A 20,865-nucleotide genomic window follows, 5' to 3' on the forward strand; every position below is an offset into this window, starting at 1 on the left:
GGGGGGAGAGGGGGGGTGGACAGAGGACGGTATACCAAAGTGGAATAATATATCACAATCCTGGCCCTAGGCATTAGGGAAGAAAAGTAGGATGATGTGGACAAAGCAAGGCCAGACCAGAGTAGGGAAACAGCCTAACTCCGGAGTCATTCCCCTGGTTCCCAAGTTCACATCCAGTCTTCCTACGTGAGCACAAATGGACCCAAACATCACAAATAGCAAAGACAGCACTTTATTGTGTTGAGTCTGTGGGTGTTCCTGCCAGACTGGCTGCAGGCAGCTCATAATACCCCGCCCAGCTGGGGGTAGGTATTTACTGGGCTTGTACAGGCTGGGGGGTCTCACGCCCACTTCCAGGCCTCTCCAGTCCGTTCTGTTCTGATTCTGGTTCAGGATGCTCCAGGGCATGAAGGGTGTCTGCTTGCCATAGCTGGACAAGGTCCGTGGGGGTCTTTCCTGCCTGGAAAAAAAAAAAAAAAAAAAAAAAAAGGAGACTATTCAGGCTTCAGCTGCCCACCAACAACTGCTCTCGGTCAGGGGTAAAGACATCTTGCATTTCACAACTAGAGGTTGTGGGTGCTACTGGTATCTAGTGGGCAGAGGCCTGCGGTGATGCTGCATAACCCTCCTACAATGTACAGGAAAGTCTCTTCATTGTGAATTGCCCAGCACCAATGCCCACAGTGCTTGCTGAAGCTGTGACCACCCACACCTTCTCCACATGCTCCTTGCTTTCCTCAGTGTCTCTTAGCCTTTCTTGTGCCAGAAGAACCTTGCTATGCCCCTCTTTTGTGATTGTTCTGTGAACCAAAAGATAGGCTTGGATCAGAGGACATCCATTGTTGGAAAACCTGAGGCCCACCACGTAACCACATGATGTCCTAGAATGGTCACACCAACCCAGGCCTTTGATTCTCTTCCAGCTGGACCTCCATGATTGGGCCTCAACACTGGAGGCCCCTCTGCCCTATATGGGGACCTTGGCAAAGTCCTCTCGCCACCTCTCCTACTGTTTCTCCAAACTTGTGGTCTGGTCCTTGACAGAGAGATCTGGGGAGGTAGGTGATTAGGGCGGCATGGCCAAGAGCCAATGACAATGTGTACCTGGGCTGTGACTGTCCCATTGCCTCTGCAGACCATCCACTGTGCAGCCGCAGCTCTAAGTGCTCACCCTACCACCAAGCCGGAGAAATAAACTCACCAGGTTCTTAGCCATCATGTCAGCCCCATGCAGGAGCAGCAGTTTGATGATTTTGTAGCGGTTGAGTCTCACTGCGTCGTGTAGGGCACTGTCCCCTTCCTAGAGGTGGGGTAGCACACAGCATGACCATAGGGTCAGTGGGTGAGTAGGGTTATAAGCGATGGGCATTGCTCAGAAGCGGCAGCCCTAGGGTCCTGTTGGGAAGGGCTACTCACCCATGGCAGCCTGGGAGCTGCCCTAACACCCATGATAGCTGAGCAGGGGAGGAAGCAAGCACTCACCCTGTCTTTGGCATTGATATCCAAGCCCAGGGAAAGAAAGTGTTCCACAATCTCCACGTGTCCAGTACGGACAGCCACATGCAGGGGAGTGCTCAGGAGCTGTGTGTGGGGGGAGGAAGCAGGGCAGTTGGCGCATGGGCCTGGAATATGGTGTTCTGGGGTAGGGAACCTATCTTATCTCTAGCTTATTCGTACTTCCAAGTGTAAGTGCCAAGGCCAGAGCCTTGGACAGGAGGCCATGGTGCAGCCACTATCATTCCCAGTGGTCTACTTACACAGCTTTAAGTACCACCTGCTCCTAGCCTATCGTGGTTCCCCTCTTGCCTAGCAGTGAGCTACTACTGTCCACCCCTCTACTATTCTTCAGATAGGGTCTCACTGTGTAGCCCGGGTGCCTACAAACTCTCAATTCTCCTGCCTCTGTCTCCCGAGTGCGGAGATTGTAAAGGTTCTTTTTTAATTAATTGACTAAATTATTCATTGGGATGCTGAGGATTGAGCCCACAGTCTTGCATATGCTAAGCAAGGATGCTACTACTGAATCATCATCACCACCACTACCACCCCCCAACCCCACCCATTCTTTTTTTTAATGAGACAAAATCTCACAGTGCAGACCAGGCTTACTTAGAAATCCTCCTGCCTCTGCCTCCTGAGTACTGGAATTAAAAGCTACCATGCCCAGCTTCTTTTTAATAATTATATCAGATGCCATTAATTGAGGGAAGGCTGTGATATGGGAAAAAAGTAATTTATTTACAAACATTCCCCTCCTACTCTACGTAAGAACCCACAAGTTTTACAGTTGAAGAACAGTGTCTCAGAGGTCAGGGTTGCATGTAAAGAAATGGGCGGATGGAAGGATGATAGATTCGTAAGTTAATGAATAAATTGGTGGATGGGCGGAGTGGATGATGAAGGATGGCAGGGACATACAAATCCTACAACGTTCCCGTGGACCATACCTCCATGACAGTGGGTCTTTTGTTTTTCTCTCCTCTCAGCACTTGTTCCCAAGCTCCCTGAAGGACCCAAAGACTCTCCACAGCCACTCTAGAAACCAGGCTAGTCTACTGCTTACGGGTCACTCGCGCTTATTGGCCATTTGCTGTCCCCTTCCCTCCCTGCAGCACCCCAATGTGTACTGCGCCGAGCAAGGCAGCTTCACCTTGTCTCTCAGGTTGGTGTTGGCTCCTCGGCTTTGCAGGAGTTTCACCACCTCCAGGTGGCCTCCACGGCAGGCCCAGTGCATGGCTGTGCAGTCCAGCTAGAAGGGATGGGTGACACTTAATGGCAGAACTGTGGGGAAGAAAGGCCTCTGGGAAAAGGAACGAAGCCAAGAAGGCAAGGCACAGAAAAAGAAAGCAACAGAGAGTAGGACAGACAACCCAGGTCCAAGTGAGAGTCACAGAGGCAACTCACGGGGGAGTTGGGGCTTACACAATGTCACAGAACACACAGAGGTAGGGCCTGCCCCTACTGGCAGATCTGACAGGAAGTAGAATTCTACTGATACTAGGTCTACTGCTAACCTCCCACCCAACACCTGCCCTCTCACCCGATCCTGGAAGTCCACAGTGGCCCCATTCTCCAGGAGTTTCTGCAATATCTCCATGTGACCCTCCAGGGAAGCTCGATGCAGCGCTGTCCGACGAAACTGTCCCCAGAGAGACTGTCAGGCCTGAGTCCCAGGCCTGAGCCTGTATCCCATCAAACTGAGGTCTTGGCCTTGCCAAGTGCTCCAAGTTCAGTCAGATCTTACTCAGATTGGCCTTGGAGCCCTGCCCTGGCGTTCCAGCCTCTTTACTATTCCCCAGGCAGCCAGCCATGCCTTCATACAGCTGGTGCAGCTGACTCTGCTGCTGGGCACGGCGATTCTGCCCTCATATGCTATGATGCTTAGCGGTTGGCCATGATTTCATTGAGACCTTTATGCCAAGCTGCTCCCAGGTGATTCCTGAGTATAAGGGAGCATTGGCAGGCTGAACTCCATTTCCCCTAGTGCCAGGCAGGACCCAGATGCACAGGTCATACCTGATTCGAGGAAGGAACAAACTTCCTTCTCTCAAGGCCACTTTCTGCTTTGGATTCAGGGAACCCTTGTGCCATTATGCAAGTCTTTCTATATGCTAATCATCTGGTTATGGGCAGTCTTTCATGGCCTTCCTCTCGGTCCCCCCGGTTTTGTACTCTTAGTTTACAGGGAATGGGAGAAAAAAGGTTTAAGACCCTGGAGAACAGAAAAGTTGTAGTCTACTATAACGCAGAACAGGCCCAAGGGTGGTGGGTGGCCATTGGTAGGCTTGGTCCCATGAGAGAGGAGAGAGCAAGGAGCATGTGGCAAGTACCATGAGGCAATTTCAAAACAAAGTACCACAGGTTGACAGGAAAATTTACAAAGCAGATGGCGGCCATAGCCATACAACATTGTGATATAATTAGTGCCACTCTGGATCAGCATGGTTAAAATGACATATTTCATGTTATGTGTTTCCATAGTAGAATAATGAAAATAGGGGCTGGGATGAGGCTCAGTGGTAGAGCACTTGCCTAGCACACGCAATGCCTTGGCACTGCAAGTAATACTAACAATATTAATAAATAATTAGTAAATAATGGTGCATGGCTTCAATCCCACAACACAGAGAGGCAGGCATATCTCTGCGAGCTCCTGGTCCACATGGTGAGCTCCAGGAGAGCCAGAGCTACACAGTGAGGCCCTGTCTCAAGGTAAATAAATGTAATTGTAAAAAAAAAAAGCATGAGCATAGGCCATGAGAAAGAATCCTATCTCAGGACATGCTTTATAATCTTTCCACCCACTCAATGCTTATTGTTGTCCATTTGATCATAACATAATGAGACCATGTTCACTGTAGCAGAGTCTGAGTCTTGGAGAGGCAACATCCCAGTCACAGGACCCATAGCTTGGGAGTGGAGACATAGGACTTTGGCTCAAATCTCCCGGGCCTGAGGTCTCTTAATTGGATTATATTCCTTTAAGTCCCATATAGAAACATGTGACATTTGTTATGGGTGTGGTCTCAGCTGAGGAAAGACACAGAAAGGATTTGGGGAAGTTGTGGAGAGAGGATCTGTGAGCTCCTGGATGGGAGCTGACCCGGTTATGGTGGGGACAGGTGCACGGGAGGGGGCCATCACCTCATCACAGGTGTCTGCTGAGCCTCCGTCTGCCAGGTACTTGTCAATGACTTTCATTTTCCCCTCCACTGCAGCTTTCAGGAATGTCTCCTCGTCCACAGGGCCGGTCTGCAGGAAGAGCATCCACTCACAGAGAACAGTAGGGAGCTTCAGGGCTCCCCAGGCTCCCTCTGCCCACATTTGCCCATCCCAGGACCCTTACGATCTCCTCGGGCTCTGGAGGTGGCTCCTGGGCTGCAGCCAGGGCATCTCGCTTCTTCTGCTTGCGTTTTTTCCTCAGTTCTATGAGGTTCTGGATCCCACCCACGTCAATGATCTCACGTCGCAGGTCCAGGGATGTTTTGCGCACGCGCTCTTGGCCCTGCATGGAGAAGGCTCACCGAGTCCACACTGAGGTATAGAGTGTGGGGAACTGGGATGAGACAGGAGCTGAGCTGGCAGGAGGATGAGGAGGGTAAGGGTTCTAGCTGCCCCTTACCGGCTCCCCACTTACCTTCACCTTTTGTAAAGCGGGACTCTGCATCCCTAGCCGCTTCTCTTCCTCCAGTACCAGCATGTCCATGGACAGCTTCCCAGGATTGGCTTTTTTAAGTTTCTGGAAAGTCATTGAAAGCGTAAGATTATTTGTGATGGCTATTGGTATGGTTCTCAGCCAAGTGGAAGGTTATGAGAACTTTCTCAGGATGTGGTAGCTCACACTTATCTGGTTCCAACAGTGACTTCAGGCCAGCTGGGGCTACATAGTGGGACCCCGTCTTAAAACAACAAAAACCACAACAAATTCTAGCATATGTAAGTCTTTTGTATAAAATGATGTCATATTTTTTTTTATAACCTGCACACACAGTCCTGTACTCATTTTTTTTTTCTTTTTGAGACAGGGTTTCTGTGTAGGCAGTCCTGATTGTCCAGGAACTCATTCCGTACACCATGCTAGCTTCAAACTCAGAGCTCTGCTTGCCTCTACCTCTTGAGTGCTGGGATTAAAGATGTGGGCCACCACTGCCCAGCACTAGGTTTTACTTCTGATGCCTCCCATTCACTTTTATTTATTCATTCATTTATTTTGTGGTACTGAGCATGAAACGCCAGCTTCATTCATCGAGTGCTCTACCAACTGAGCTACACCCCTCTTCAGTGTTTGTTTTGATTTGGGGTCTCCCTGTGCTGGTCTCACCCGAAACAAAGCATCTTCCTCCAGGAAAAGACATGACCTCTGGGAAAAGAGACATGACCGCTGGCTAAAATGCTGCTGCTTTATGGAACCCTGACTTGATGACTGAGGAAGCATCTGGAGGGAGGACTTTTGGCTCAATCACCTGCCATCTCCAGCATCCACAGCAACAGGGCCTGGCCTGCAGGCCTGGCCTGCTCACCTAGTGCTTGTTAAATGCAGGGACAACAGATGAGTGAATGAGTAACGGCATACGGACTCAGCATCTCTGACATCTGGTAGTTCTGGGATGGCCTTATCTGGTAAGCTGAAACCCTGGGTGGCCTCTGTGCCTCCTGTTTCTACCAACATGAGGGGCCACAGGCTTCCCGTGAGGCAGAGGGATTACCTATGGGTTCTAGCACCACCCATTTCTTATTCAGACTCCCTTTGGATTTGTGTTTGTGGGCTGGCAGAGTCTGCACTCAATGAATGTTTGTGAAATTGGATGCAGGTTTGTGAATCAAAACGAAACTCCCAACTGCCGAAGGCCACACTGCTTTCAGATTATAGAGAAAGGCTGTGAAGAGCTCAGCCCAGAGGCTGCCCTGCAGAGGAGCTGGGTGAGAAGAAGGCTGGCTCTGTGAGCACCTGTGTCTTTGCAGCCCTGAGGCTATATTTGTTGGGTAAATGAATTGGGAGAGGACTGTTCTGTGTCCCCTTGTAGAAGGTTCCAGTGTATTGTGGCAGCAGTTCAGAAATGTCACAGCAGCATGACTCTTCTGGCCAGCAGCAACAGCCATGCACACACACTAGGGCCTCGGTGGTGGTGGTGGGGGAGGGTAGAGATTCCTGGAGATCCAGGGATGCCCAGGTGCTGTCCACACTCCTCTTTGATACATCTGAGTCATCTCTTCTCTTAAATGACCGCTGCCTCTATGCTGAGTTCCTGTAGACGCCCCCCCCCCATCCACCCACTGCAAAACATTGTTTTTATCGATATCAGAGACAGGTCAGATGGCACAACCCTCCCCAACTCTAACATTTAGTGGGGCTCCCCACTGCCCACAGAACATGCACCTCCTACCTGGCCTTCTCTAGTTTGTCCTTTGCCTCCTTTCCAACCTCCGCACTTACTAATATCCCATAATATCCCACATTCATTACTGCTATACTTCACCATGGAGACCAGCTCCTGCTCTTTAGCATGAAATACTCTCACCATACTGTATTCTGACTGCACTTAGCACTCCTAAAGGCTCAGCTCACATGCCATCCTGCTCAGAACAGTCCCAGAGGGCTGGAATGACACCCACCCTGCTCATCACAATTGTCCATTTTCTATTTAGCCATTTCTGCCCTCTGCCTTCTTATTTATGAAGCAAATAAGAAGTGTTGGTTAAAATTAATTCCCACCTGCTCCCTGTGCATTGGACTCTAGGCTCTTTTTGGGTTGTTGGGGGAGGGATAATCTCACCTTGTAGCCTACCTCTAACTTATGGGTACGTACCACCACACCTGGCTCAATTGTTCTGATTAGAGTTTAGAGCAGGACAAGCCAGTGCTCTGGCCCCATTTACCTATCCAAGAGAAAAAGCACCTGCTTCTTAGGCTTCTGCAAGCACTGCCCAAAGTCCTGGATAAGTCCCAGCGGGCCTTCCCCATCTCCCTTCCCTGCTCTTACCAGTTTCTTCTTGTGTAGCAACTAAACCATGGAGATGTTCCTGTCCTGGCGTCCGGTGGACAGTTGAGGGGTGGTGTTTCAGGACCTTCCTGGCTTTCCCTGTACAGTCCAGGTGAGTGGGCAGGGTCTTGGGAAGGGTCTGCCCTCTCCAGATGCCTGTTTGATAGGCTGAAGGCCTATCTTTCACTACCCACAACCCCATCAGGAGCATCCTGGTGTGGAAATGGGCCTGGCTGGGCCCCAGGAGATGCCTGTCCAGCATGTTGCCTGCACCCTCATAGCAGCCGGTCTTTCCCTCCCTCTGACTACACAGATAGACTCCTTAACTTGGAGTCCTCCCCCCCACCCCCAACACCCTTCACCCTGGCTCACACCTCAGTTTCTTCCTCCTGGGCAAGCCGCTGCTCGATGAGCTCGGTGGCTCTCTGCACTGCCTCGGGACCCTCCATGGTGCCCTCCATGACTGCCTCAGCAAGCCACAGGGCATAGGGTCTTTATAGGCCAGAGCACCCACCACGCCCACTGGGCGCCTTTGTCATGAGCTCACTGGCTCAATTCTCCACCTGCCTCCCCCACCTGTCACCTTCACCTCGGACAGCCCCAAGGAGCATGGGAAACCACGGCCTAGGCCAGGGAGGTTGCCCCGCCCCTAACCTCTGGCATACCGGAGCCAGAAGGCATAGGGCCCCGAAGGACAGCTGCAGGAAGGGGCCCAGTTTATCCTCAGTGCTGGGAACCAGCTAAGTCTTAGCTAGCCGTGCAAAGGACTGACATGCTGCCACTGGCCTGGATGGCAGTGCCACCTGCTGGACACCAAGAAATCCTGTCCAGCTAGTGCCAGACAGAGTGTCTGAAAAAGCAGATATGGACCCTGTGTGTTTCTAAAGGCTTTGGGGGTCTTCTCCAGGAAGGAGCTCGAGCAGCTGCTGCTCACTGGTGGCATTGCTATGCTGAATGGCACGTCCATTAGCCATAACCAGATCCTGTCCATCTGTTTGCCTCCTCTTCCCAGGACCCTCAGCAGATCTCACAACGTTGCTTTACGAGTCTCGAGAAGCCAGAGTGCAGAGCCAAGGCCAGCTGACAAAGAGTACAAGGCAATGCCAGGCTGCCTTGGGCAAAGCTGGCCGCACTCTGGGAGGACAAAGAGTTCATGGAGGAAAGGCAGACCTGTCCTCACTGAGCTCCACACCTGGAACTCTCAGCCTGGAGCCCTGGGTCATTGTGACCCAGGTTTAACCTGCCAGTGGACTTCAGATGCCCCAGCTCTGCCCTTCTATAAGTGCAAGGGACACCCGTGGTGACACCTTCTCTGAGATTCCCTTCTGGTGATGTGCACAGTTCCCCAGAGGAAACCCAGGGAACTGACCCCTTTGGTTTCTGGCTCACGTATTTCTGAGAGCTTTGCTGTGATACAACATGGACACTGTATCTCCACATCTCCAGGCTGGCCCTGTAGGGCAGCAGGCACGCGGCTCCGGCCTTCTGTAACCTTCCTTTACTCTTTCACAGGCACCTCCCACTTAACCGGCCCAGCAGCTGCTGCGGGAGGCAGGGCAGGCGGGGCCATTTGCTTTAAAGAAAAGCAAAATGCCTTTGGAGGTAAAGTGGCTTTGTTCAGGACCCATGGGACCACAGAGGGTTGGAAGAGATTAGGGTCCACAAGAGGAACAGCTCAGGTTGGATGCTCTACTGTGCCCATCTGTTCCTGAACCAGTAGGCGCTCTGGGCTCCACCATGCTGTGAACTGCAAGTTAAGGACTAGGCAAGAGAGGAGCAAAAGGCTTTATTGATAAAATTTAGATGTGTCTGTACACAGGGCCCTGCGGGGCCATAACCAGGCTACAGACCCCATCCTGCTTGGGTTACAGTTGGGGACGCCCCTGTGCAGAGCCCTGCCATAAAGCCTGGCTATCTGGCCACCTGCCTCATCTCTGCTGATTGTGCTGGGTGCAGGGAGAGGCAGGGAGGCTTGCCTCAAGCTCTCCAAGCAAGCCCTGGGGCTCACTGGTGATTCCCTCCCCTCCAGGGGACTGGCACTGTGCCCAGGGCAGAGTCATGGTGAGGGAAAGGAGACAGCAATTGCTTCCAACCCTGAGCAGAAAACTGGAATGAGCACAGTGGTGGCACCAGATGACAGATCTGGGTTCCAGGGTCTGCAGGCCAGCCCCTGTGGTTCCAACCTGTGGTGGACAGTGCCAGGTGCTTTTTCTCTGACAAGGTTGGCAAGGCCTGTGTGTGGTGGGCAGCACTGCCCCCTGGGTGCCGAGCGCTGGTGGGCCCAGTGCTCTGGAAGGCGAGTCCCTTCACAGCTCACTAAGAGCCATATAGCAGGGTGGCAGGAGGCGCCCCTGAAGAAGACAACAGCACTGGAAGGCAGCGACAGGCAGGGGGCCTTCTGCTCCAGGCCAAGGCCCCACAGCCTGCAGGGGGCCTCCATGGCCTCTCTCCCCAGGAATCAGCTGCCTGTCAGTCCTGGGGTGGTGGGGGCTGGTTGATGATGACCTGGATGACAAAGTCTTTCTGAATCTTGGTTTCCTGGAGCCGTGTGCGGTCTGTAAGCAGCTTCCCAGAGAAGAACCATCTCTGCCAGGATGGCTCGATGCCCTCCTGGCTGTGCAGCTGCCTCTTGAGCTGCCCCACTGTGTCAGGCAAGCTGGCGCTGAGCCTCACGTCCTTGCCCGTGGAGAGGCGCACTTTGAGTGGGAATTCACGGCGCACACTGGGGGTGGGCTCGGGGGGTTCCAGGCTCTCCTCCTCGGTGTGCTCCAGCAGCAGGTTCACAGGTGGTGACAGGCAATAGATGGGCAGTTGGTATCGATTGCCCAGCTCATCATAGCATTCACAAAGGGTTCCTGTGGGAAAGGCAGGGCAATCAGGGTAGTCTGGGGACCTGCTATCATGCACTGAATACCATGTCCCCCAAATTCCTATGTTGAAGCATTCTTGGAAATAATAAGGTTATATGAGTAAACGATAATGCTGGAATAATCTGATGGGATCAGTTTTCTTACAAGGAAAGGCCCCAGGGAACTCTCCCCACCTCCCTCCCTCTCTGCCTGCCTGCCTGCCTGCCTGCCATGAGAAAACAGCAGAGGTGAGAACCCTCACCAGAACTAAACGGCTAACACTTTGTCCTTGGACTTTCCAGCTTCTAGAATTGTGAGAAACAGATTTCCAGTGTTTAAGGAACCTGTGTGTGGCACTTTGTGACAACAGTCTCAGCAGATTAACTTACTCACTAAGCTAGCAGTTCCCAGTCTAACCCACAGTCAGGGCTCTCTGGGACACCCGGCTGGCTCCATCAGCCATGGCGTGTTACTTTTGTTTATTCAACATTTCAGCTAGGTGCTGGACTGAGCCCCAGTTTCCCTACTGGGATAATGTAGCGCAAGTAGGATTGCATTTACAGAGTCTTGAACACCCCTTAAGTGCTGGTACTTGACTAGGTGATGCTATGCACATTCTGATCGATCCTTTTTGGTGGCAAGGGCTCAGGCTTTAATGTGAGACATGCCATGTTCAGGGCCACAAAACTAGGAAAGGCCACAAGCTGGAAAAGGGACAGTCAAGACCTAGGTCTGTGACTGGAGCTCTACTATTGCTTTCCTTTCACAGCCTAATGAGGGTGTTAGGAATTGAAACGAGACAAAGCAGCAGAAGGCTCTAGATAGTGCCTCAAATGTTCTGAGACTCTAAGTACCTCCAGCAAGCCTTTCGCTTGTAGGTTTTATTGATGACATTCTGTCTTCTCATTAGGCAAAGAGGGATCCTGTTCATCCATCCCTCCATCCCTCCCTCCCTGTCCTCAACAGTCTCATATAACCCAGACTGGCCTTGAACTTCAACTTCAGATCCCACTGTGCCTACCTCCCGTGTGCTGGGATCACTGGAATTTTGCTATCATGACTGGTTTTGTGTCTTTAATTGTTCACACCAGAAAGAGTTGTTTCAGTGAACAAGAGTATGTATGTATGTATGTATGTATGTATGTATGTATGTATGTGGGTGTGTATTTATGTACGTATGTATGCATGCATGCATATATGTATATTCCTCCATCACCACCAGCTAAACAAAAACTACTGACACATGGTGGCTTTCCTCCACCTCTGTGCTACTGACCCCTGGTACCCCCAGCCCCTGCAAGGATAGAGTCTGGGCCCTGCCTGCTTACCATGAGGCAAGGTGATGCTAGCTCCATCCAGGATGGCTTGAGCCAGCTCATGGTCGTTAGCTTCAGCAGCATAAGCAGCAGCCTTGAGAGCATCCCAGATCTCCTTGCGACCCTCAAAGGCAGGTGCTGTGTCCCAGAACTCATCTCGCTTGCTCCGCAACTGCCCATCTGTCATGGGGTAGTCACTCTTCCACTTGAGTCGCTCCTTCTTCAAGGGCTCATTTCGTCCTGGGCAGGAAGATGCAGAGGCTGAGCATCTCTGAAGCCACTTAAGCTGTAATTTGCCCTCCCTCTGACCCAGCCTATCAGGCACTTTACTGCACTGCTTCCTACATATCCAGGGCACTAGGACACTCTCTTAATAGCAAGGATGAGTCTGGAAACCCAAGTTAGGGATACAAAATAAACCTTTCAGCCAAGCATGTTCTTGTCTCTTATTTATTATTTTTATATGTGCGTACCGTGTGCATTCCTGATGCCCAAGGAAACCAGTAGAGATTGGAGTTATGGATGGCTGTGAGTTGCCACGTGGGCACTGGGACTGAATCTGGGTCCTCTGTTAGAGCAGCCGTACTCTTAACCACTGAGCCGTCTCTCCAGCCTCTGTGCTAAGCGTGTTCTATACAGATGTACTGTACCTCATTTTACAACGTACCTCTAAATCCATCATAAACTGAAAATATTCTGAGGCAAACACACACACACAGTCTATAATCTACAGACCATCACAGCTTGGCGACACAGTCTAGAGTCTGAGTGTCAGATGCTTCCACAGTGGTGGGGACAGCTGCCACCCAGTATGGGGACATATAGACTGGACGTTGCTAGCACAAGAAAAGATCAAGCCCAAAAGCTGAGGTGTGGTTTCTACTGATTGTTGGTCACTTCTGCATCTTCTAAAATCAAAAGATCTTGGGCTAATGAGGGCTAGGAGAGTAAAGGCACTTGCTGCTAAGCCCATGACCTGAGTGTGTTTCCTGGGCCCCACATAGTGGGAAGAGAGAACCAACTCTTACAAACTGTCCTCTATTTCCATTTGGTGTGGCTGTTGGTGCTCATGCACACGCGTGTGCACAAACACATCAGAAGAAGGCATCTGAGCCCCTAGAACTGGACTTACAAATGGTTGTGAACCGGGGTCCTCTGCAAGAGCAGCAGCACTCTTAACCACTGAGCATCTCTCTGACCTTCACAATGTAATTTGTTTTGTTTTGCTTTGTTTTGAGACACAGTTTCTCTATATAGCAGCTCTGGCTATCCTGGAACTAGCTCTGTAGACCAGACTGGCCTCGAACTCACAGAGATCTGCCTGCCTCTGCCTCGTAAGTGCTGGGATTAAAGGTGTGCATCACCACTGCCTGGCATTAATGAACATTTTTAAATTACTTTTTTATTTTAAAACAACTTTTTCTCATTTTACATTATCAATGCCAATTCCCACCCCTCCCCTCCTCCTGCTCCCCACATCTTCCCCTACTCCATCCTGCATCTACTCCTCAGAGAGGGTAAGGCTGCCCCATGGGGAGTCAATGAAGTCTGGCATATTACTTTGAGGCAGGACCAAGGCCTGCCCACTACATCTAGGCTGAGCATGGTATACCTCCATGGAGAGTGGGTTGTCATTGGACATTTTTATCTTGCCCTTTGATTACAAAGAAGTATATGGTGGTTGGAGAGATAGCTCAGTGGTTAAGAGCATTGACTACTCTTCCAGAGGTCTTGGGTTCAAGTCCCAGCACCCACATGGCAGTTCACAACTGTCTGTAATTCCAGTTCCAAGGGACCCAACACCCATGGCAAAACACCAATGCACATTTTAAAAAAAAGTTTATGTTTATCATGAAAGAAATTGGAAACAATACATATATGTAAAAATAACAAAATAAGACAGCAAGACTGGGTGGGTTAACAAGGGAAGCACAACTGTATGCTGGTAGCTATGTCCTAATGGCCAGGATGCCCTTTGTGGTTGAACATCCTTGAAGCTGCAGTTAGGCTCTTCCCACTATATCAGAAACTATGGTGCTGGTGGACTTTTCCCATTCACACACGTGCACACTAATGACAGGTCTGCATCCTCAAAGCAGCCCAGCTTCTTTATAAAACCCTGAATTGTGATTATGGCCCCCACTTTTAAGCTTTTGAAGAGGACTATGGTAAGAATTACCTTACTAGAAGATCCAGCCCCCATGATTTGGAGGGAAAAAAGGTCATCCTATGCCCATGAATATGCTACCTACCTTATAAATAGCCAAAACAATCCTTAAAAGTCCAAAAAGCAGAACCCAACAGGCTGCCATTGGTCTCCTTTGCCTTTTTGCTATAAATAAAACTGTAAACCAAGGATAAACCCAGTAACACCAACCATTTGCAGACAAGTATACCAGAATACAGCTAAGTTCTTGGGACTCTAGATCGATCGATCCCTCCTCCCCCTGCCCCCCTTTAAAAAATAGCTTCCTGCATGTTAGGCAAGCACTCTGCCACAGAGCAACAGCTCAAAACAATCCAACAGATGGGAAAACCAAAAGTTTGTCACTTGTCAAAAGCCAAACAGAGACTAAATGCATGACTTTGAATCCAAGCCCAGCCTTTTACCACTGTACTATACTGTCACTGGGAGGAAATTACAGAGAATCCCATCATTCAAAAGGAATGAATGTCAGGACAGTGGTAATACATTACCTTCATCCCAGCACTTGGGAGGCAGAGACAGACTGAGCTCTGAGTTCAAAGACAGCCTGGGCTAAAGAATGAGTTCCAGGACAGCCAGGGCTATATGGAGAAACCTTATCTCAAAAACCCAAACACACACACACACACACACACACACACACACACACACCCAAAGCAAAACAAAAACAAAACAAAAAAAGAATGATTGCTATATGGAGAAACCTTATCTCAAAAACCCAAACACACACACACACACACACATACACACACTCACACACACACACACACACACACACACACACACACACCCCAAAGCAAAACAAAAACAAAACAAAAAAAGAATGATTGCTAACAAGTCAGGCAGGATTGTGTTCACCTATAATACCAACATTTAGACGTTAGGGCAGGAGGATCAGGGCTCAAGGTCATCTTGCCTACATAGCAAATTTGAGCTATTTTTTCCACCCTCAAAAACAAACAGAAAGTCTCTTTACTTATTTGTTTCTCCTGAGTACAGGAGGGCATCCTTCTGTACTATGAACTAGAGTCATGCTATTAAATACACTTCTTTACATTCCTTTTCCCAGAAAGGAGTTAAGATATTTTCATGCCAATATGCAATTTCAGTTTTACTTTTACTTCATTTTATATTATTGTCAACTTTCCACAAGATTAAAAATCATGAACAATTTGAGGTTGGAGAGATGGCTCCACGTTAAGAGTGAAGGGGCAGGCAAAGCGTCTTGTCCTAAGTACAGCCACTTTGGCTTCAGACTCCATTTTACCTCTAGAGAGAAACAAAGCTCAGTTTCCCAAGCCTTAGGGGAGCTGGGAACCTTCCGATGGCTGACCAGCCTCCCCCTCAGACAATAGAAATTGTCAGTTATGTTCCTAGTCCTCTAAAACACCATGGCTGTTCCTAACAACAGAGAGAACAAATGAATCTGATTGGCTGGACTGGAAAGCTTACATTCTGTATCTGTTGACAACGATGGAACACACAAGGAAAGTCCCTATTCTCCGAATCCTGACTGATGGAAAATTTGAACCGTGACAGGTAGTTGTGGTTTTTGTGCTTATAAACCTGCTTCTGCCACTGCTTGGGGATGTCAGGAGAAACAAGGCTCTTGAGTCCTGGTCCTGCAGCCTGGGTCTATCAGTGACCTCCTTCTGTGGTGATTGATTGATTGATTGATTGATTTGTTTTACTTTCAGATCAACTTTTATTTTCTCTTTCCTCCTCACATACAGAACTTCTCACACATTTCTTGCAGCTAAAGTCACTTGATGTTGGCAAGGTACCATTTTATCCCTAAAATTTTGTTGGCATCAAAATATGACAGTTACCAGTGTTAAATCCATAAAATATTTACACAGCACAGCACATTAAGCTTTAGACGTTTGGCAATTACACAGAAGGCGAGACTCCCACTCTGCGGGTTTGGAACTGGGAGCTCTCTGGTCCCTATCTGGCGACCATACACTGGTTCAGAGGGCAGCAGAGGCAGCAGGCAGTTACTTCAGATGACACTGAACACTATGATCTGGAAGCACGTTATGATGTCATCCCAGTGTGTGTACCACACCACCTCCTCCAAGGTGGCTGTGGTGATTTATTAAAGGCCCGTAAGTGTCATCTCCCATCTCCCCTGTGGAGCACAATGAACAAGGTGTAACAAAGAGCACTAGCTGCATTTCCAGATGACTGCTTCCCAGCTCCCACAGGTCAGCACACAACTGTCTGTAACTGGAGGCTTAGGAAAACTAATGCCCTCTTCTGGCCTCCACAGGTACCAGGCATGAACGCATGCACAGACTTACATGTAAGCAAACACTCATACACATAACGTTATTAATAACTTATTACTGTACCACATAGTGACAAGTTTTCTCTTCTTTTTTGTAGTGCTAGAATTGAGCCCAGGCCCTTGTACGTACAGATAATTGTTCTATTTTTGAAGTGCATCCATGATTCAGTAATTAAATAATAGCCAACCAGTTCCTACAGCATCTGAAGAAAGTTATTTCTATTAACTGTAATTTTTCTTGTTATCTGGTTCCAAATGATCTCTAAGACAACTCCAGACTTTGGTCAAGACTGAGGGCAAAGGCTTCTGTCTCTCAAAGGCATCTGGATGCTCTGCTATCTCAAAGCTGAGAGCTGAGAACTCACAGGAGCTAAGTGAAGGACTAAAATTCACCTTAACTACACAGCAAGTTAAAGGCCATCCTCACCTACATAGCAAGCTCAAGGCTGTGCTCTCATAGGGTCATGCTATTAGCCGTGGCCAAGGGTGCACTGGTTTGCTCCCTTTGGCAGGGACAGCTATTCAGTGCAAAAGAGCATGCCACTCACTGACCACCACTGATGCTTCTTATTTATGTACACTATCCCATTCCAGTCTTGCGGCCTTAGGCAGTAGGTACCAGGATGTGATTTCACAGATGACAGGGCAGATGCAGAGGGATTAAATGGCCTGCCCGAGGCTAGAGTGAGAGGTTTTACTAAATCTGTGGCTTGCACTCTGAAACACACAGTTCCTTGTGTGTGAGCAGAAAACTGTGGCCAACATGCAATAGAAAGTGTTCCTGAGAAACACAAATCCTCTCTGGAAGAAAACAACTTCAAACCAGACCTTGAAAATACTCAACAGGAGGCCGATGTAGTGGCACCCAGCACCTGGGAGGAAGAGGCTGGCAGATCTTTGAGTTTAAGGCCAGTCTGTGAGTTACAGTGAGTTCCAGGACAGTCAGAGCTACCAATAAGACCCCCTCAAAAGGTGGAGGTAGGAAGATCACAAGTCAACCTAGGTTCTCGGTGAAACCATGTCTCAAAAAAACAAACATACTAACAAACAAAAAGTCCACAAAAATGAAGGTCACAAGATGCAATAAATAAATTGGTATGAGTCAGAGCCAGCGGGCAGCAGAAGAATCAGGCTTACCAGTACTTTAGACTGGGATTTACAGCAGGTTATCAAATAGCAAAGTTAAGAAGTAAGTCTTTAAAACAGCCAACGAAAGGGGATTATAAAGACCTCATAGACTTTATTAAGAGCCACCTAGGACTTCTTAAAAAAAACAACAACAACAACAAACAACAACAACAAAAATAAAAAGGCCGCAAGGATGTTTTACATCAGAACTGGTGGAGGAGGCAAGCATTAAGGAAATTATCCAGGAGTTGGGGAATGGCTCAGTGGGTAAAGGTCTTTCCATGCAAGCATGACCTGAGTTTAGATTCTCAGTCCCGTGTAAATGTCAGACCTAGAAGCCAGCTAGTGTAGCCCAGTGAGCTCCTTGTCACTGAAATCCTGTTTTAAAGCAAGGTGAAGGGTGACAGATGCCACCCCGCACTGGCCTCTGCACACACATCATCTGGTTGTCTGTTTCCTAACCTGATCCATACATTTAGTTCAGTCCTAGTAAAGTTGTTTTTTAAGCTTGAGGACAGTTTTATTAGTGATGACAAGGGAATTACCCTAGATCAGGCAAGCTGGAAATCTCAGCAGCTGCCTGGAGGAGGAGAATGGACGGGGGAGGAAAGAAACCATGCTGTCTGAGTCACCAGCATGGAGGGCCCCCACATGGCAGCGGGCAGGCAGCAGCAAGGCGGGGAGGGGGCATCACAGAAGTGGGGCAGCCCAAAGTATGGGGAAAGCCCACTTAATTAAGTTCCTGCCAGTTTCTGAAGGAAAATAGCAATTTTCTGACAACTTCATGGCAGCTTGGTTCATAAGGACTGCCATGAAGTTTCCTCTTAAAAAGATTTATATTGAATTGTGTGGCTATGCTTATGTCTCTGTAAATACATGTGAGTGCAGGTGCTTATGAAGAGCTCAGGAGAAGGTGTTAGATCCCCTGGAGCTGAAGTTTCAGGCAGCCATGAGCTACCAGATGTGGATACTGGGAACCCAACTCAGATCCTCCGAGAAAGCAGTATGTTTTAGCAACATAGTCATTTCTCCAGACTTCCAATAAAGTTTTGTTGCTGTTGTCTTGTTTTTAAAGACAGAGTTTCTCTGGGTAGCCCTGGCTGTCCTAGAATCCACTTTGTAGACCAAGCTGGCCTGGAATTCAGAGGTCCACCTGCCTCAGCCTCAGAGTGTTGTGATTAAAGGCATGTGCCACCACTCCTGACTCTCAATAAACTTCTAAACTGGGAGTTTTCTCCAAGGAAATGGAAAGCTAATTCTAAAATTTTTATAGAATGTCTGGAGAAAGGCTCTGTGGGTAGGGGCGCTCACTCTGCGGGCATGAAGACCTGAGTTCATGTAAAAAGACAGGTGCATGAGAAAGTGCCGTAAGTTTGGTACAGCAGGGCACAGAGACAGGAGCTTAGTTCTTGAGATCAATGACAGCCCTGTCCTAAGTGGGAAAGGTGGAGGGAGATAGGCAAACGCCCTGCATTCTCCTTTGCTGGCCTCTGAGAATGGGCATGCACATATACATCCACACCCATAAAACAAGAAAGGGCCGAGTGGTGGCGGCACATGACTTTAATCCCAGCACTTGGGAGGCCGAGGCAGGAAGGTTTCTGTGAGTTCAAGACCAGCCTGGTCTAAAAGAACCTCCAAAGCCACAGAGAAACACTGTCTCGAAAATCCACAAATAAATAAATAAATAAATAAAACAAGAAAGGGGGACAAAGGAAAGGAATATTTGTGTAGAAGAACAAGCTGCTTTTGCACGAGAATACAGTGGGACAGCCTGCACTGCCATTATTGAGGCGTGGTATAATTCTGCAGTCATTACAACAGGACAGACCAGGCCAATAGAATGAAAAACTGAGCCCAGAAATGGACTCAGGTGCACTTAACACCTTGATTACAGTAAGAAAGAGCTTTGCTGTCGGGGCACCGGGTAGAAGACAGGCTACTTGGTAATTGTGTTCGGGTTACCGGTTTTCCATTTAGAAAAACAAAATAGTCCCTACATCCTCTACCAACCATGAAAATCGAAACAAGATCAATGGGAAGAAAGGAGGCGCCAAGGAAACAGGAGCACGTTGTGGCGCATTTCTGGGATGAACCTTGGTTTGAAGCTGTTTCAGCTCTGAGCAGGGAGGTAGCGCCCCTGTGGCTCCTGCACCCTTTGCTCCTGTTTCTTTGGTCTTGGTGATTACTCCGTGATCAGAGGTGATGGGTGGTGATTCATCAGGAGACACTGCTAGTAGCAGGGATGGCCTTGGGGATCCTGGAGCATGCGCTTCTGCCCTCTGCTCAATGTTCTAGCTTCTTGAGCCTTTCTGTGGTTTTCCTGCCTCCTCTATTGCTAAATGTCATTTCTTTCTGGTCTCTCTGTCTGCTGCTGCTTCTAGCTTGGGCAGAGGTCAGGTTTGGTGCAAGGGCCACTCCTAACCTGCTGGGGACTGAGAAAAAACAGATACAACTGAGTGTCAGCACTGTCTTTTGTCCTTTCTGCCTTTGCCATAAGACTGGGTCTCGCCGGGTATAGTGGCACACCTTTTGTCCCAGCACTTGGGAGCTGGGATGCAGAGGCAGGCAGGCCTGGTCTACAAAGCAAATTCCACGACAGCCAGGGCTATACAGAGAAACCTGTCTAGATGCCCCCGCCCCCAAAAAAGACAGGGTCTCAGGCAGTCTGGGGTGGTCTTGAATCTGCAGTGTAGATGAGAATCTGGCCCTGAACTCCTAACCCTAACCGTCTTGTTCTAACCTCCTCATGCACAATTACAGGAATGTGTCCTTATGTTCACTAAGCATAGATTTCCTACAGGCAAGACAGGTGAGCTCTGGAACATTTTCAACATTATCTCAGCTGAGCCCAACACTGAGGTTACTGAGTTGTGACCCTGAACCAAGGAACTCGGAACCATAATTATGCACACATGCCTCTCTCCTGGGTAGTCTCTGTGTAATGGACTGTACTTCACAATAACATCTCTGTGGTGGTTTGCTGTAAAACTGTGAGGACCCAAGTTCAAATCTCTAGAACCCACGTAAGCACAAGGCATGGCAGTATGGTGTCTATAATCTGAGTGCTTCTATATCACCTTGGAAGCTGTGTTTGTTCACAGCCTCTTAGGGGATGCTGCTTTGCTCATAAACCTCTTAGAGCTCCAGGGTTATTTCTCCTCCACTCAGACAGCAGCTACTTTCTAGTCATTCATATCTCTCACCCAGGGATTGACACTACACATTAACCTCTCCAAGTATCCACAGCATCCACAGTGACCCAGGACACAAGGCCTTACAAGCGTCCCTCATCCACGGAGGGTCCCCTTGACATGAAACAGTAGCAGAACTGGGCAGAGCAAAGGACAGACAGAGTTAACACACAGAAGCAGGACCCCAGGAGGTGGCTTCAGTGTTGTTTTCCTTTGCGGCAGCAGAGGGCAGTAGCAGCATCTCTGGGCCGGCTTGGTGCCTTCACATCAGTGGTCAAACAGAGTAAAAATATCAGCTCTCCAGACACAAATGTGAACACACACAGGACACATGCCTGGATGTCTGAGCCTTACATACCAGTGTGCACGATCGGAAAAATCCAAAACAGAAAGGAAGCTTT

General features: G+C 49.0%; 2 protein-coding genes across 2 annotated transcripts in view; both read right to left on the reverse strand.

Annotated features, from left to right (window-relative positions):
• Positions 1–278: 278 nt before the first annotated feature.
• On the reverse strand, positions 279–8,035 carry Ankrd2 (ankyrin repeat domain 2). The gene is given in 9 exon segments (XM_051199905.1): positions 279–460; positions 1,202–1,300; positions 1,483–1,581; positions 2,651–2,749; positions 3,041–3,139; positions 4,645–4,752; positions 4,847–5,005; positions 5,138–5,239; positions 7,856–8,035. Coding segments are annotated over 9 exon segments (1,077 nt in total). The 5' UTR covers positions 8,021–8,035; the 3' UTR covers positions 279–313.
• A 1,217-nt stretch (positions 8,036–9,252) lies between these two features.
• Positions 9,253–20,865, reverse strand: part of Ubtd1 (ubiquitin domain containing 1) — a 55,722-nt gene continuing 44,109 nt past the window's right edge. Inside the window, exons 2-3 of the mRNA XM_051199936.1 lie at positions 11,659–11,886; positions 9,253–10,336 (exon numbers count right to left, since the gene is read on the reverse strand). Of these exons, the coding sequence (XP_051055893.1) occupies positions 9,951–10,336; positions 11,659–11,886 (614 nt within the window). The 3' untranslated portion in view covers positions 9,253–9,950. The remainder of the gene's footprint in view (positions 10,337–11,658; positions 11,887–20,865) is intronic.

Source organism: Phodopus roborovskii, unplaced genomic scaffold, assembly GCF_943737965.1.
Source record: "Phodopus roborovskii unplaced genomic scaffold, PHOROB, whole genome shotgun sequence".
Lineage (NCBI taxonomy): Eukaryota > Metazoa > Chordata > Mammalia > Rodentia > Cricetidae > Phodopus > Phodopus roborovskii.